Source organism: Elephas maximus, chromosome 10, assembly GCF_024166365.1.
Source record: "Elephas maximus indicus isolate mEleMax1 chromosome 10, mEleMax1 primary haplotype, whole genome shotgun sequence".
Lineage (NCBI taxonomy): Eukaryota > Metazoa > Chordata > Mammalia > Proboscidea > Elephantidae > Elephas > Elephas maximus.
Window position 1 is genome coordinate 50,140,299 of NC_064828.1, and position 15,050 is coordinate 50,155,348.

General features: G+C 38.4%; 1 protein-coding gene across 1 annotated transcript in view; it reads left to right on the forward strand.

The window, feature by feature from the left end:
- Window positions 1-15,050, forward strand: part of TTC6 (tetratricopeptide repeat domain 6) — a 312,748-nt gene that overhangs the window by 149,579 nt on the left and 148,119 nt on the right. Inside the window, exon 7 of the mRNA XM_049899504.1 lies at window positions 5,792-5,986. Within this exon, the coding sequence (XP_049755461.1) occupies window positions 5,792-5,986 (195 nt within the window). The remainder of the gene's footprint in view (window positions 1-5,791; window positions 5,987-15,050) is intronic.

A 15,050-nucleotide genomic window follows, 5' to 3' on the forward strand; every position in this document is an offset into this window, starting at 1 on the left:
CACTAATGTTGTTATTCCCAACTTACTGGGGAAGTAACTGAGATATACAGAAATTAATTGACTTGCTTATGATCAAGAGAGAATTTGAACCAGGATGTGTACCTAGGCAGCCTGACTCCAAAGTCCATATTCTTAGTCACTATGTTAGAGGTAGGGCCAGATGCTAGGAACCCTGAGAGTGGAAGTTAGATGGATGAGTAAGTAAAATAGAACCATTGTGCTGTGTAAGGGAGTAGTTGAGGAAGGTAATTTGGCAGAATACGTCTGTCAATTTGTTGTACTGTGGTGGCTTGCCTGTTGCTGTGAAGCTGGAAGCTATGCCACCGGTATTTCAGACACCAGCAGGGTCACCCATGGTGGACAGTTTTCAGCAGAGCTTCCATACTAATACAGACTAGGAAGACAGGCTTAGTGGTCTACTTCTGAAAAAATTTACTGTGAATATCTTATGAATAGCAGCAGAACATTGTCTGGTATAGTGCCGAAAGATGAGCCCTTCAGGTTGGAAGGCACTCAAAATACAATTGGGGAAAAGCTGCCTCCTCAAAGAAGACATTCAGGTGGCTAACAGACACATAAAGAAATGCTTGTGATCACTAGCCATTAGAGAAATGCAAAACAAAACTACAATGAGATGCCATCTTACCATGACATTACTGGCATGAATTAAAAATACAGAAAATAGCAAATGTTGGAGAGGTCACGGGGAGATTGGAACTCTTATGCACTGCTGGTGGGAATGCAAAATGGTCCAATCGTTTTGGAAAACAATGTGGTGCTTCCTTAAACACCCTTGAAATAGAAATGCCATAAAATCCAGCAATCTCACTCCTAGGAATGTATCTTAGAGAAGTATGAGAGCCATCACACGAATAGATATATGCATGCCCATATTCATTGCAGCATTCTTCACAGTAACAAAAAGATGGAAACAACCTACGTGCCCATAAACAGATGAATGTGTAAGCCACACAGTGGAATACTACCCAATGATAAAGAGCAACGATGGATCTATGAAACATCTCACCACAAGGATGAATCTGGAGGGCATTTTGCTGAGTGAAATAAGTCAATCACAAAAGGACAAGTACTGTAGAAGACCTCTATTATAAAAACACATGAAAAGGTTTCCACCCAGAGGGAAACAATCTTTGGCAGTTTTGAGGGAGAAGAGGGATAAGGAAGGAAAAACACTAACTAGATTAAAAGAAAAAATGACTGTGGAAGAGCTACGTCCTCAAAGTAGAGTCAACCTTAATGATGTGGGTGGAGTAAAGTTTTTGGGACCTTCATTTGCTGATAAGGCATGACTCAAAATGAGAAGAAACAGTTGCAAACATCCATTAATAATCAGAACATGGAATGTACAAAGTATGAATGTAGAAAAATTGGAAGTCATCAGAAATGAAACGGAATGCATAAAGATCCATATCCTAGGTATTAATGAGCTGAAATAGACTGGTACTGGCCATTTTGAATCAGACAATCATATGGTCTACTATGCCGGGAATGACAACTTGAAGTGGAATGACATCACATTCATCATCAAAAAGAATATTTCAAGATCTTTCTTGAAGTACAACACTGTCAGTGATAGGGTAATATCCATACACCTACAAGGAAGACCAGTTACACAACTACTTTTCAAATTTACACAGCAACCACTAATGCCAAAGATGAGAAAATTGAGGTTTGTACCAACTTCTGCAGTATGAAATTGATCAAACATGCAATCAAGATGCATTGATAATTACTGGCGATTAGAATGTGAAAGTTGAAAACAAAGAGAAAGGATCTGTAGTTGGAAAATACGGCCTTGGTGATAGAAATGACACCAGAGATCACATGATAGACTTTTGCAACACCAGTGATTTATTCATTGCAAATACCTTTTTTCAACAATGTAAACAGTGACTATACAGTGGACCTCTCCAGATGGAATACACGGGAATCAAATTGACTACATCTGTGGAAAGCTGATGGAGAAGCTCAATATCATCATTCAGAACAAGGCTGGGGGCCCACTGCAGAACAGAACAATTGCTCATACGCAAGTTCAGGTTTGAAGCTGAGGAACATTAGAGCAAGTCCATGAGAGCCAAAATATGACTGAGTGTATGCCACCAGAATTTAGAGACCATCTCAAGAATAGATTTGACACATTGAGCTGTAATGTCCAAAGACCAGACAAGTTGTGGAATGATATCAAGGACATCATACACAAAGAAAGCAAAAACAGAAGGTCATTAAAAAACAGGAGAGAAAGAAAAGACCAAAATGGATGTCAGACAAGACTCTGAAACTTGCTGTTGAACGCTGAGTAGCTAAAGCAAAAGGAAGAAATAATGAAGTAAAAGGACTGAACAGAAGATTTCAAAGAGTGGCTCGAGAAGACAAAGTATTATAATGAAATGTGCAAAGACCTTCAGCTAGAAAACCAAGAAGGAAGAACATGATGGGAATTTCTCAAGCTGAAAGAACTGAACAAAAAATTCAAGCCTTGAGTTGCAATACTGAAGGATTCTTATATAGGGAAAATATTGAAGGACTCAGGAAGCATCCAAGGAAGATGGAAGGAGTACAGAGAGTCACTGTACCAAAAACAATTGATTGACGTTCAGCCATTTCGGGAGGTGGCATATGACAAAGAACTGATGGTACTGAAGGAAGAAGCCCAAGCTGCACTGAAGGGAATGGTGAAAAACAAGGTTCCAGGAATTGACAGAATACCAACTGAGATGTTTCAGCAAACGGTTGTAGCACTGGAGATGCTCACTTGTCTATGTCAAGAAATTTGGAAGACAACTTCCTGGCCAACTGACTGGAAGAGATCTATTATTTGTGCCCATTCCAAAGAAAGGTGATCCAAAAAATGTGGAAATTATGGAATAATATCATTAATATCACATGCAAATAAAATTTTGCTGAAGATCATTCAAAAATGGTTGCAGCAGTACATCCACAGGGAACTGCCAGAAGTTCAAGCCCGATTCAGAAGAGGACGTGGAACAAGGGATAGCATTGCTGATGTCAGGTGGATCTCGGCTGAAAGCAGAGAATACCAGAAAGATGTTTACCTGTGTTTTATTGACTATGCAAACATATTTGACTGCGTGGATCTTAACAAATTATGAATAACACTTCAAAGAATGAGAATTCTAGAACACTTAACTGTGCTTACAAGGAAACTGTACAGAGACCAAGAGGCAGTCTTTTGAACAGAACAAGGAGGATACTGTGTGGTTTAAAGTCATGATGTGCATCAGGGTTGTATCTTTTCACCTATTTATTCAGCCTGTGTGCTGAGCAAATATTCTGAGATGCTAGACTATATGAAGAAGAGTGGGTATCAGGATTGGCAGAAGACTCATTAACAGCCTGGGTTATGCAGATGACACAACCTTGCTTGCTGAAAGTGAAGAGGACTTGAAGCACTTACTGATGAGGATCAAAGACCACAACCTTCAGTATGGATTACACCTCAACATAAAGAAAACAAAAATCCTCAAAACTGGACCAATAACATAACTACATCATGATAAATGGAGAAAAGATTGAAGTTGTCAAGGATTTCATTTTAGTTACATCCACACTCAACGCCCATGGAAGCAAGCAGTTAAGAAATCAAATGACATGGTGCATTGGGCAAACCTGCTGCAAAAGATGTCTTTAAAGTGTAAAAAAGCAAAGATGTAACTTTGAGGACTAAGGTGTGCCTGACCCAAGCCAAGGTATTTTCAGTCGCCTCATATGTGGGACAAAGAGTAATGAAGGCTGAAGAAGAATTGATGTTTTTGAATTATGGTGTTGGTGAAGAATGTCAAATATAGGAGGGACTGCCAGAAGAACGAACAAATCTGTCTTGGAAGAAGTACAGCCAGAGTGCTCTTCAGAAGCGAAGATGGTGAGACTTTATCTCGTGTAGTTTACACATGTTATCGGGAGGGACCAGTCTCTGGAGAAGGACATTATGCTCGGTAAAGTAGAGGGTCAGTGAAAAGGAAAAAGACTGTCAATGAGATTGGTTGACACAGTGGCTGCGACAATGGGCTCGAACATAGCAATGATTGTGAGGATTGCCCAGGACCAGGCAGTGTTCTGTTTTGTTGTACGTGGGGTCGCTATGAGTTGGAACTGACTTGAGGGTACCTAACAGCAACAACAATTTGGTAGAAGTTTGCAGGGTAGGTTGAAGAGGATAAGAACATACGGTGGAATGCCCAACCTGATTGGCAGACCCTCACTGATGCAGCCTGAGGTGATGACCTTGGCTGGAGTGTGGTGGCAATAAAGATGGAGAAACAGCACACCTGAGCAACACTGGATAGGCAGGTGAAGGAGAGAAGAGTCAGTAGTGACTCCAATTTTTTGTCCCTTGAAGACAAGGAATCTAGGAGAGATGGTGATACCGCTGATGAGATTTGGATGCTCCCAGCATAGTGGGAGTAGCTGAAGCAATGAAGATGGTTTTTGCAATGTAGAAGAGAAGGATTGAGGCTTGGAAGCCAAGCTCAGTTTGGAAGCTGGAGAAGAAAAATTCAGTGACTAAGTCAAATTATGATTAATTTGAGAGGTAGATGGAAAGTTGGGATAGTGCAGGCTTGAAAAAGACTCATGGAGGAAGAATAATTTGAAGGAGTCAGCATTATCAGCTGTGGCTTCGAGGTCATAGAGAACATGGTCTATGATTTGGTGAAAAGAAGGTCCTTTGGTTAACCTAATGGTATAGAAGTAGGGGAGTGGGGAAGGAGCATATTGAATAAAGGCCACTTTGATCTCAGGAGTCTCTGGTAGGCAATAATAGGAAAAAATTTGTCTTATAGTCCACAACGTTGAGTTTGGGTCCCAGCAGTCACTCACTACTTTCTCTCCAAAATAAGGGTAATGATACTTCCCAGACAGGTTCATTATAAGGGTAAAGAGAAAGTCTGTAAAGTACCTAGCACAGAGCCTGGCACATAGTAGGTTCTCAGTAGGTATTTGTTGATTGAATGGCAAGTGGCACTGGGAATTAAGAAAGCAGTTCTTCATGCTCCCTTCTTTACTTTGGAAAAGCAGGAAAGAGACAAGAGACAAGTATAGTAGGAGGGGGAATGCCACAATGATTTAGGGAGTCACAGGTCCATTGAGGCTAGTTAATGGATAATTGTTCTACCTCTTCAGGGACATTAGCATACGAGCGGAGGAGTGGAAAAGTGATGTATGATGTCTCCAAATGAGTTACAGAATAATTCAAGAAAATAAGAGGTTTGGGGTGGGATGATAATGAGTTTGCTTTTAGAAATGTTGATTCTGAGGTGTCTGTGAGACAGGTTGAATAAGATATCTGGGGTAGGATGATAATGAGTTTGCTTTTAGACGTGTTAACTCTGAGGTGTCTTTGAGACAGGTTGGTTGAGATGGTCGTCAAGGCAGTTGGGTATATGAGTTTGAAGTTTGGGTCAATGGCTTTAGATCGTGATAGTAAATTTGCTATAAACCACTAGTATAGTTCTAAATCTCACCTCCTACTTTTAGACACCCTTTTTAGAGCTTGGAGCCCTGCTGGTGTGGTGGTTAACAGCTCGACTGCTAACCAAAAGGTCAGCAGTTTGAATCCACCAGTCACTGGTGGGGAAGTTCTACTTTGTCCTATAAAAAAAAAAAAAGGGTCACTAAAAGTAGGAATTGACTTGACAGCAACGGGTGTGGTTTTTTTTAGAACTTGATCTAAACTGTTAATATAAAATATATAAATGTGTTCTATGTCTAAAGACCACAAAAGATAAACGCTCTCTTTTCTCCTTTGCAGAATTCCACAAGACTACCCCACCCCTAGCTTTCACGATCTGTGCACCACTATCCCAACCCACAGGCTGCCCATTGACTTGTGCCTGGCTTCTCGGGTGTATCATACTGCCGACAAAACAGGCCACAATACTCTACTGCAAATACTTGGACCGTCTTTTTCAGATGATCACTCTACAGATGAAGAGCAAAGAGATAGGTAAGAGTTCCACAGGTAATTTTGTTTTAAACTGTATTTAAGTTGTCAAAGAAATTTTGTGTTTGAGGTTTAAATTTTAAAGAAAATTCTGTTCTAGGACACTAGAAAGGAGCAGGTTTTTGTTTCTTTCTATTCCTTTTTCAGTCTCACACAGATGAGGTTAAGTGTCTCCATTTCCTGCCATTATTGCCATGAACCATAGCCTATCATTAGCTAAACTTTGTATACTGGTTTATAGTTTCCAAACAGTGTCACATACATGATCTCATTTGTTCTTCCTAACAGCTCTTTGGAGTACAGATGTGGACACTGAGGCATAAAAGTAAAGCAACTTAGCCAGGCTTACACAACTAAGGAAGTCACAGATTTGGGAATCTAGTCTTTTAAACCAGATTTCACCATCGTTGGACATACTTGGGTCCAGATAATCATGTACAAAAGTCATTGCCTCTTGGAGTTCCTGCCATTTCTCCTTGTATCCCAGTCTCCTTTGGAATCTGAGAATTCTTTTGAGGGAATGTAAGATTTACAGGATCCTTACAAGAGAGGGGAAAAGGGAAGGAGGTTAACATTTATTTAACAGTCAATATATTCTGAGCACTGTGTTATGTGCTGTGTATATGTTTACTACTTGAATCTTCAACTGCTTAAGGGAGAAGTCACAATTTTCACCTTATTTATGAAAAAACTGAGGCTCCATGAGATCAGGTAACTTGTCTCGTCTTCAGATAGTGGTTAGAATACAGATTTGTCTACCTCAGTATTTCTCAACCTTTTCTTCATTATCACCCCAATGGGATTTTTTTTTTTAGATCTCTTTTCCTCTAATGGCCTCTCCCTATAAAATTTTAGTATCACAGATATACAGTAGATCTGTCTCTGTACTGTGTGTATGTCTGTGTCTTACACATAAAAAGAGTACAGTCATGCACTGCGGAACATCCATTCCGGCAACGGCCAACCATGTATATGTCTATGGTTCCATAGGTTATAATAGAGTTCAGAAATCCTTATCAGAGAACAGGACATAGCAGGCTAACCAAATGTAGCAAATGCCACAGCTTCCTGCATGCAATGTGTGTATCTCATGTCTCTCGTATACAAAGCAATTGTGCTGCAAGACGTATAATGTAATCCATATATCTTGGTAGTCAAAATAAACGCCTGTATTACTGGCTTTGTACTATACTTTCTGTAGGTATTTTAAAGTGGACTTTCCCTACTTACAAATACAAAGTTTACCGTGTAACAGTGTATGCATCGACTTGTAGGCAGCAGCACCCGATCTCGTGTATTGCTAAATACATTAGTTGAAATACAGTACCGTATGTGTACAGTATGTGGACAATGTTGGCTATTTAGTCAATACAGGTACACTACAGTATACCATATAGCTTTGCTTAGTATATAATACGGTGTTCCCACAATATCCAAATCCCTGTTTCACAGTATGTATTGTGGACGTTATGCGACACATGACTGTATATATTTTTTGATCCCCAGGAACCGATTTCCACACCTTTGGGGGATATTTCACCTCCCCATTGAGAATGCGTGCTCCTAAGGCTCTTGTCTTTCAGATGAGTTGGTAGGACTCCTGAGAGATCATCTACTACAGGCTTTAAGAGTATTAAAAATATTAAATATTACATTTAATTTAAATGGAAACTTTTTCAATATTTTAACTATCCTAGATTTGTGAGTCTGTTTTAAAAAAACATTTTGAATTACACTAATTATCGCAAAATTATTAGTAATTTATCCACATTTTTATGGTATTCTGAACCCATTTCCTCAAACTTGATTTTTGGTAAAAATTGGAATACTTTACTGAATTCTTTTATGGTTTAAAATCACCTGATTACCCAGTGTTTAGTAATCACAATGAGTTTCAATCTGAATCCCTAAAAAAAGGTTGTTTGCATGTTTATATTTGATTTAAGAAAAAAGTGTTTTTAGGATTTGTCAACTGTGATGATGGCACAGAACTGGGAAGTGTTTTGTTCTGTTGTGCATAGGGTCGCTATGAGTTGGAACTGACTCTACGGCACCTAACAACAACAACAAAGTATTTTCATTTGAATTTATTAAGTCATTGTTTGCTAAGTTTTTGAAAAAAAATTATATGTGAAGAATTTTGGGAATTTTGACACTGATTTAGTATCTCCAGTTTAAAAAAAAATTGTTCTGCATGGCGTTCTCTAGAATGTCTTTTAAAAACCTAAAGCTTGTTGTTGTTAGGTGCCATCGAGACGGTTCTGACTCATAGAGACCCTACGCACAACAGAGCGAAACACTGCCTGGTCCTGCGCCATCCTTGGAATTGCTGTTGTGCTTGAGCCCATTGTTGCAGCCACTGTGTCAGTCCACCTCGTTGAGGGTCTTCCTCTTTTCTGCTGACCCTGTACTTTGCCAAGCATGATGTCCTTCTCCAGAGACTGACCCCTCCTGACAACATGTCCAAAGTATGTAACACGCAGTCCTGCCATCCTTGCTTCTAAGGAGCATTCTGGCTGTACTTCTTCCAAGACAGATTTATTCGTTCTTCTGGGAGTCCATGTTATATTCAATATTCTTTGCCAACACCACAATTCAAAGGCATCAATTCCTCTTCGGTCTTCCTTACGCATTGTCCAGCTTTCACATGCAAATGATGCGATTGAAAATACCATGGCTTGGGTCAGGCGCAGCTTAGTCTTCAAGGTGACATCTTTGCTCTTCAACACTTTAAAGAGGTCCTTTGCAGCAGATTTACCCAATGCAATGCGTCTTTAATTTCTTGACTGCTGCTTCCATGGCTGTTGAATATGGATCCAAGTAAAATGAAACCCTTGACAAATTCAGTCTTTTCTTGGTCTATCATGATGTTGCTCATTGGTCCAGTTGTGAGGATTTTTGTTTTCTTTTTTTATGCTGAGGTGCAATACATACTGAAGGCTGTGGTCTTTGATCCTCATTAGTAAGTGCTTCAAGTCCTCTTCACTTTGAGCAAGCAAGGTTGTGTTATCTGCATAATGCAGGTTGTTAATGAGTCTTCCTCCAATCTTGATGCCCCGTTCTTCTTCATATAGTCCAACTTCTTGGATTATTTGCTCAGCATACATATTGAATGGGTATGGTGAAAGAATACAATCCTGGTGCACACCTTTCCCGACTTTAAACCAATCAGTATCCCCTTGTTGTGTCCGAACTACTGCCTCTTGATCTATGTAAAGGTTCCTCATGAGCACAATTAAGTGTTCTGGAATTCCCATTCTTTGCAGTGTTATCTATCCATGATTTGTTATGATCCACACAGTCGAATGTCTTTGCATAGTCCATAAAACACAGGTAAACATCGTTCTGGTATTCTCTGCTTTCAGCCAGGATCCTTCTGACATCAGCAATGATATCCCTGGTTCCATGTCCTCTTCTGATACAGGCCTGAATTTTTGGCAATTCCCTGTCGATATACTGCTGCATTCTCTAGAACGTCTGTTAAAAACCTGAAGCTCGGAGTAGGAAATCTACTAGTCATAAAATGATGTTTTGAGCTATTTCTGTTAGCACTGTGCAAGCCAAGCATCGTTTTGAAGACTTAAAGCTTCTATTACTCATGTACAGTGTTAAAAATGCTGGTTTCTTCCCAGTTCTAAGTTTTTTTTCTTTAAGCAGACCTCACTTCCTTTTCCCAAGAAAGTCAATAAACGTTCTGTTTGATGATGATAATTCTTGGCAATTTGTTCGTGAGTACCAAATAAGAAGTTAATTGAAGTACTGAATATTTAATTCTCTAGTATCCATCTCTTGAGGATTACCTTGCTAAACATAGCTTAACCTTTTCAAAATATATCTGTCTCTTGAGCCTACAAGTTCAGAGAAATGTATAATTTTTTTCTGCACTAATAAGTGTTCTCAAGAAAGATAACTGTAAACATAAAATGGATACTCTTTCATTTGGTGACTTTCTGGTTTTTGTGTGCAATGAACAGTTAACTCCAAAGCATAATAATACTTGTGATTATATAGTTTCAATGCTTTCCTAATCCTGTGTGTAGTGATTGTTATTTGTGGCAAACCCCAAGGATATTTTAGTGGAGTAGTAAGGGTACACATACTTAAGTTTATTTGAAATAGCAGTGTACTGTTTAAACTTCTATTTTGCTAAACAGTTTTGATGAGAACTATAAAAATATTCCACATTGCTTTTAAAAATAATTTCTGAATTTTTAAGTTTATAGATTTTTTTTGTTAGGATTCTTGATATGGAATTTCTTTTTTTTAAATTTATCGTGCTTTAAGTGAAGGTTCACAAATCAAGTCAGTCTCTCATACAAAAACTTACACACGCCTTGCTATTGTACTCCTAGCTTGACATGGAATTTCTGACTTTGGGTTTTATAATAGGGGAAATCATTAAAAGTTGCCATTAACACTTTGATTAATGTTAATAGTTTGGTGAACAGACTCCCAGACATCTTTGTATATGTACATGTTTAAACCATACATGGCTTTCTATATTTTTTCATTCAATGTATGTGTGAACATTTAGATTATTTCATGATATTTACAAATTTAGTCAAGCTTAGGAAAATCCATAGGAGTAGAATTATTGTTTCAAAATTTTGATGCATATAGCTGGATTTTTCTTTAGAAAAGTTATACCAATTTATACTCTTAGTAACAACTTATGACATTGTTCATTTCCTTACACCCTTGCCAAACTACTAATTGTCATTTTTTTTTGATCTTTTGTAATCTGATGAGGAAAATAACTTTTTATTATTTTTATTAATTTCTAGTAAGTTTGAACATATTTTTAGATGTCCCTTGTCTGATTTTCTTTTTGAGAATTACCAGTTTGTATTCTGTTAATTTGTCTCTTCCTTACTGATTTGTAAGTAGTCATTTTATATTAAAGGCTTTAGTTGTTTGTCATGTATATTGTAGCCTTTTTTCACTTTGTTCTTCATTTTTGTTCATGGTATTTTATGCTGTACAGAAGTTTTAATTTTTATGTAGTTAATACTAGCAATTGTTTCTTTATATGTTCTCATCTTGATGTTATTCTTTTAAAGGCTTTTTCTACCCTTAGATTTTAAATGTATTCTCTCACATTTTCTTCTAATAACTTTACGGTTTTCTTTTAAAAATTAAATCTTTGACCCACCTGTAATCTATTTTGATTTGAGGAATAAACATTATTGTTTTTCCCAAAAGCTAGCCAACTGCACATTATTTATTTAATAAATTCTCTTTTCCCCACTGATTTGAAATGCCAGTTTTTTAAACCTTAAATTCTAATGTTTTATTGAGTCTATTTATGGGTTTTTGTTCTGTTTCACTGATTTGTCTGTGTAAAACAGTCCATGTATTTTGTTGATCCACCATTAATAGAGTCAATGGCTGAAATTCTTTTCTACAAATATTGGCTGACCTTACCAAGTCAGGTACCCCTTATGGCCAGATTCCTGCGGTAGCAGTGCTTAGGTTATAGATCCTAAGACCTGATCCTCAAGTTAGCTTCAAATTGCAAAGGAAATGCCTAGTCAAATTTAGAAAAAATGTGGACAGACCATTATTTCTATACATTAAAACAGCAACAACAACAACTGGAAAACCAAAGATTAACTGTCATAATTCAATGTTTAATTTTCTTTTTTATTATTTTGTTGCAAAATAATAATAATCTGTTTTAGAACATAGAAATATGCAAAAACCTCCCCCAAAACCCTCCAATTACTCAAAATCTTACTCTTCGAGAGATAATACTATTCAGCATTCTTAAATATCCCCCATTTCAGCCTCTTCCCTATGCAAATAAATAATGTAGAACAAAACTGGGATAGTGCTATATACATATTGTTTTGTTACCTGGCGTTTTATTTACTGTGTTGTAAACATCTTTCCATGCCAAGAAATATAGTTCTGAATAATCACTTAAATCAATCAGTATGTGTGTGTGTGTGTGTGTACCAATTATGTGGTAGGCATTGAATTAGGAACTAGGGAAGCATCTGCAAACAAGAGAGCCATAACCCCTGCCCTCAGCGTACTTGGAGACTGAAAAAACAAAACCCATTGCTGTCGATTCCAACTTATAGCGACCCTACAGGACAGAGTAGAACTGCCCCATGGAGTTGCCAAGGAGCACCTGATGGATTCTAACTGCTGACCTTGGAGACTAGAAGAGAAGAAAGATGGCGAAGTAATTATTGTGCATGTGACGGTTTTTACAGAGATGGGCAGGGTGCTATGGAAACACATATGAAAAGTCCCTGATCTTACCTGGGGAGGTTTGAGGAAATGACAGTTAAATCGAAATCTGAAGAATGAGTAGGACTTAGCTAGGAGGAGGGGAAAGACTGTTTTGGGCCTTTACTACTCAAAGTGTTGTCTGCAGACTAGCAACATCAACATGACCTGGGAACTTGTTAGAAAGGCAGGATCTCAAGGCTCTGCTCACACTAGCTGAATTGGATGGTTCTTATGCACATTGAGGTTTGAGAGGGCCTTCCCTGGACAATTAGAACCCATCTGAAAATTGAAAAGAAGTGCAGCATTAGAGAATGGGAGGGGCAGTGTTGCAGTTGAAGCTGGAGAGGAGGCAAGAGTCAGATCACGTAGGATTTTATTGATTCCCTGTATATGTATGTGAAAGTGCTTGAATGAGTGCTTGGGGGAGGGATTTTTATTCAAAGTAGCTTGATTGGGATGCCATTGATAGGGTTTTTGAGGAAGAATGACATGATGAGATTTGCATTAAGACATCATATCCTCATTTTGACCTCTAAGCACCATTTGACAGTTAATCACCCTTTCTTAAAACACTTTCATCCCTTGGCCTTTGGGACTACACCCTCTTTTGATTCTCTTCTTGCCTTCTTGGCTGTACCTTCTCAGTCTCCGTTTCGGGTGTCTCCTCATGTCTTAGACCTCTAAATGTTGAAGTGCCCAGGGCTTATTCTGGGGCCTCTTATCTTCTCCTAAGGCAATCTGATTATCTAGGACCATGGCTTTAAATATTATCTATATGCTAATATATGCTAATAGATCCCATTTAATATATTTCCAGTCCTGACCAATCCTTTAATTTCTAGAAATGTATATGCAACTTATTGCTATCTAACTTGGATGAATAAAAGGCATATGTATGTTAGTTAAAATATAGACTAAGCTGCTGTAACAGACCCCAAACTACAGTGGCTTAAAAAGAAGCTGATTTCTCTCTTGCCTAATAAGATTTGAGCAGTCCAGGATGGTGAGGTGCTCCATAAGCTCATTCAGGAGTTCAGGTTCCTTCCTTCCATCTTGCTTCTCTGCTCTATCTTTGAAACATAGGAAGCATATTAAATCTGACCACTTGCACTACTTCCACGTGGCCAGGTTAAAATCTTCTCACCTTTGGATTATTGAATCAGCCTTCTATCTGGTTTTCTTGTTTCCATACTCATCCTCCAATAGTCTAGTCTTGGCATAACAGCCAGATTTACCCTTTAAAAACATTTGACAGATCATGTCACATCTTTGCTTATAGCTCTCTCAGGGCTTCCCAGTCCACTCAGGGTAAAGCCCAAAGTTCTTACAATTGCAAAGTTCTTAGAAAGTTCTGAAAATTCCCCAAATGGTTTGGCTCCCTGGCTGCCTCTTTGATATAACCACCTACCACTTTCCGCCACCATTCAGTGCACTCCAGTTCCACTGGCTGCCTTTCTGTTCTGAACACACATTCCCATCACTGAACCTTTGTGCTTGCTGTTTCCTCTGCCTGGAATAGATTTCTCTTCAAATCTCCCCTTAGGATACCCTCACCTCCACCCGGACATGTTACATCATTCTTTGTTTATTTGTTGTTACAGCCTGTCTCCTCTACCTAGAATGCAAGCTCTAAGTGGGCGGGAGCTGGGATTGTTCAGCACTGTAAAACCAGTTCCTGGAAAAATTTCTGCTATATATTAGTCACTCAATAAATATTTACTGAATTAGTGAGTAACTCTGGCTGCAGAGTGAATAATGGTTTGGAGGTGAACAATACAGGAACTAGGCAATTACTTAAAAGGCTTTTTAAAAAATAATCTGAATAGCCTCAGTAGGGGACTTGTTATATAAATGGTTATTGGTACAATGGGACACTGTGCGGATATTACAGGGAATGTTGTTGTTGAGTTGGCTGTGACTCATAGTGACTGTGTATGTAACGGAGCAAACCTTTGCCCAGTCCTACGCCGTCCTCACAATTGTTCATATGTTTGAGTCCGTTGTTGCGCCACTGTGTCAATCCATTTCACTGAGGCAGCTGTTAATTCTCATTTGGAGTGGCGCAACATCAGGAAATGAAGGTCTTGAAAACTTTATCCATGTCATTAAAGTTGACCGTACTTTTAGGAAGCAGCTCTTCCCCTGTCATATTGTGAGTGCCTTCCAATCTGAAGGGTTCATCTTCCAGCACTCTATCAGACAACGTTCTGTTGTTATCCATAGGTTTTATTTTATTTATTTATCTTTTCCATAAGATTTTCATTGGCTAATTTGCAGAAGTAGATGGCCAAGGCCTTCTTCCTAGTAAGTCTTATTCTGGAAGCTCCTCTGAAACCTGTCCACTATGGGTGACCCTGCTGGTGTTTGAAATACAGGTGGCATAGCTTCCAGCATCACAGCAGCACGTAAGCCATCACAGTATGACAAACTGACAGATGAGTGGTGGAACACACATATATGTATGTTTAAATTTAAGTGGATTATGACATATTTAACTTGTCATAACATTTATTAGTTCTTTTGAAAACACAAAAACCCACAAAGAAAAAAACAACAATAAGGCTCAGATGAGCCTTATTACTACGAAGGAAAGGATTACAATGAAAGAGTCAGGAAATCCAATAGGATGAAAGGTACATAAAGAACCATGAAAGAAATTTTTGTTCCTGTCTTCCCAAAGATAATCACACTAAAGATTATCTTGTGGTTATACACACACACACACAGATATGTACATACTCACATATCTATTTGTCTCACTGTTTTTACACCATATAAGCTGTTCTGTACCTTGCTTTTCTCTACCCTCATAGCAGAACCACATATT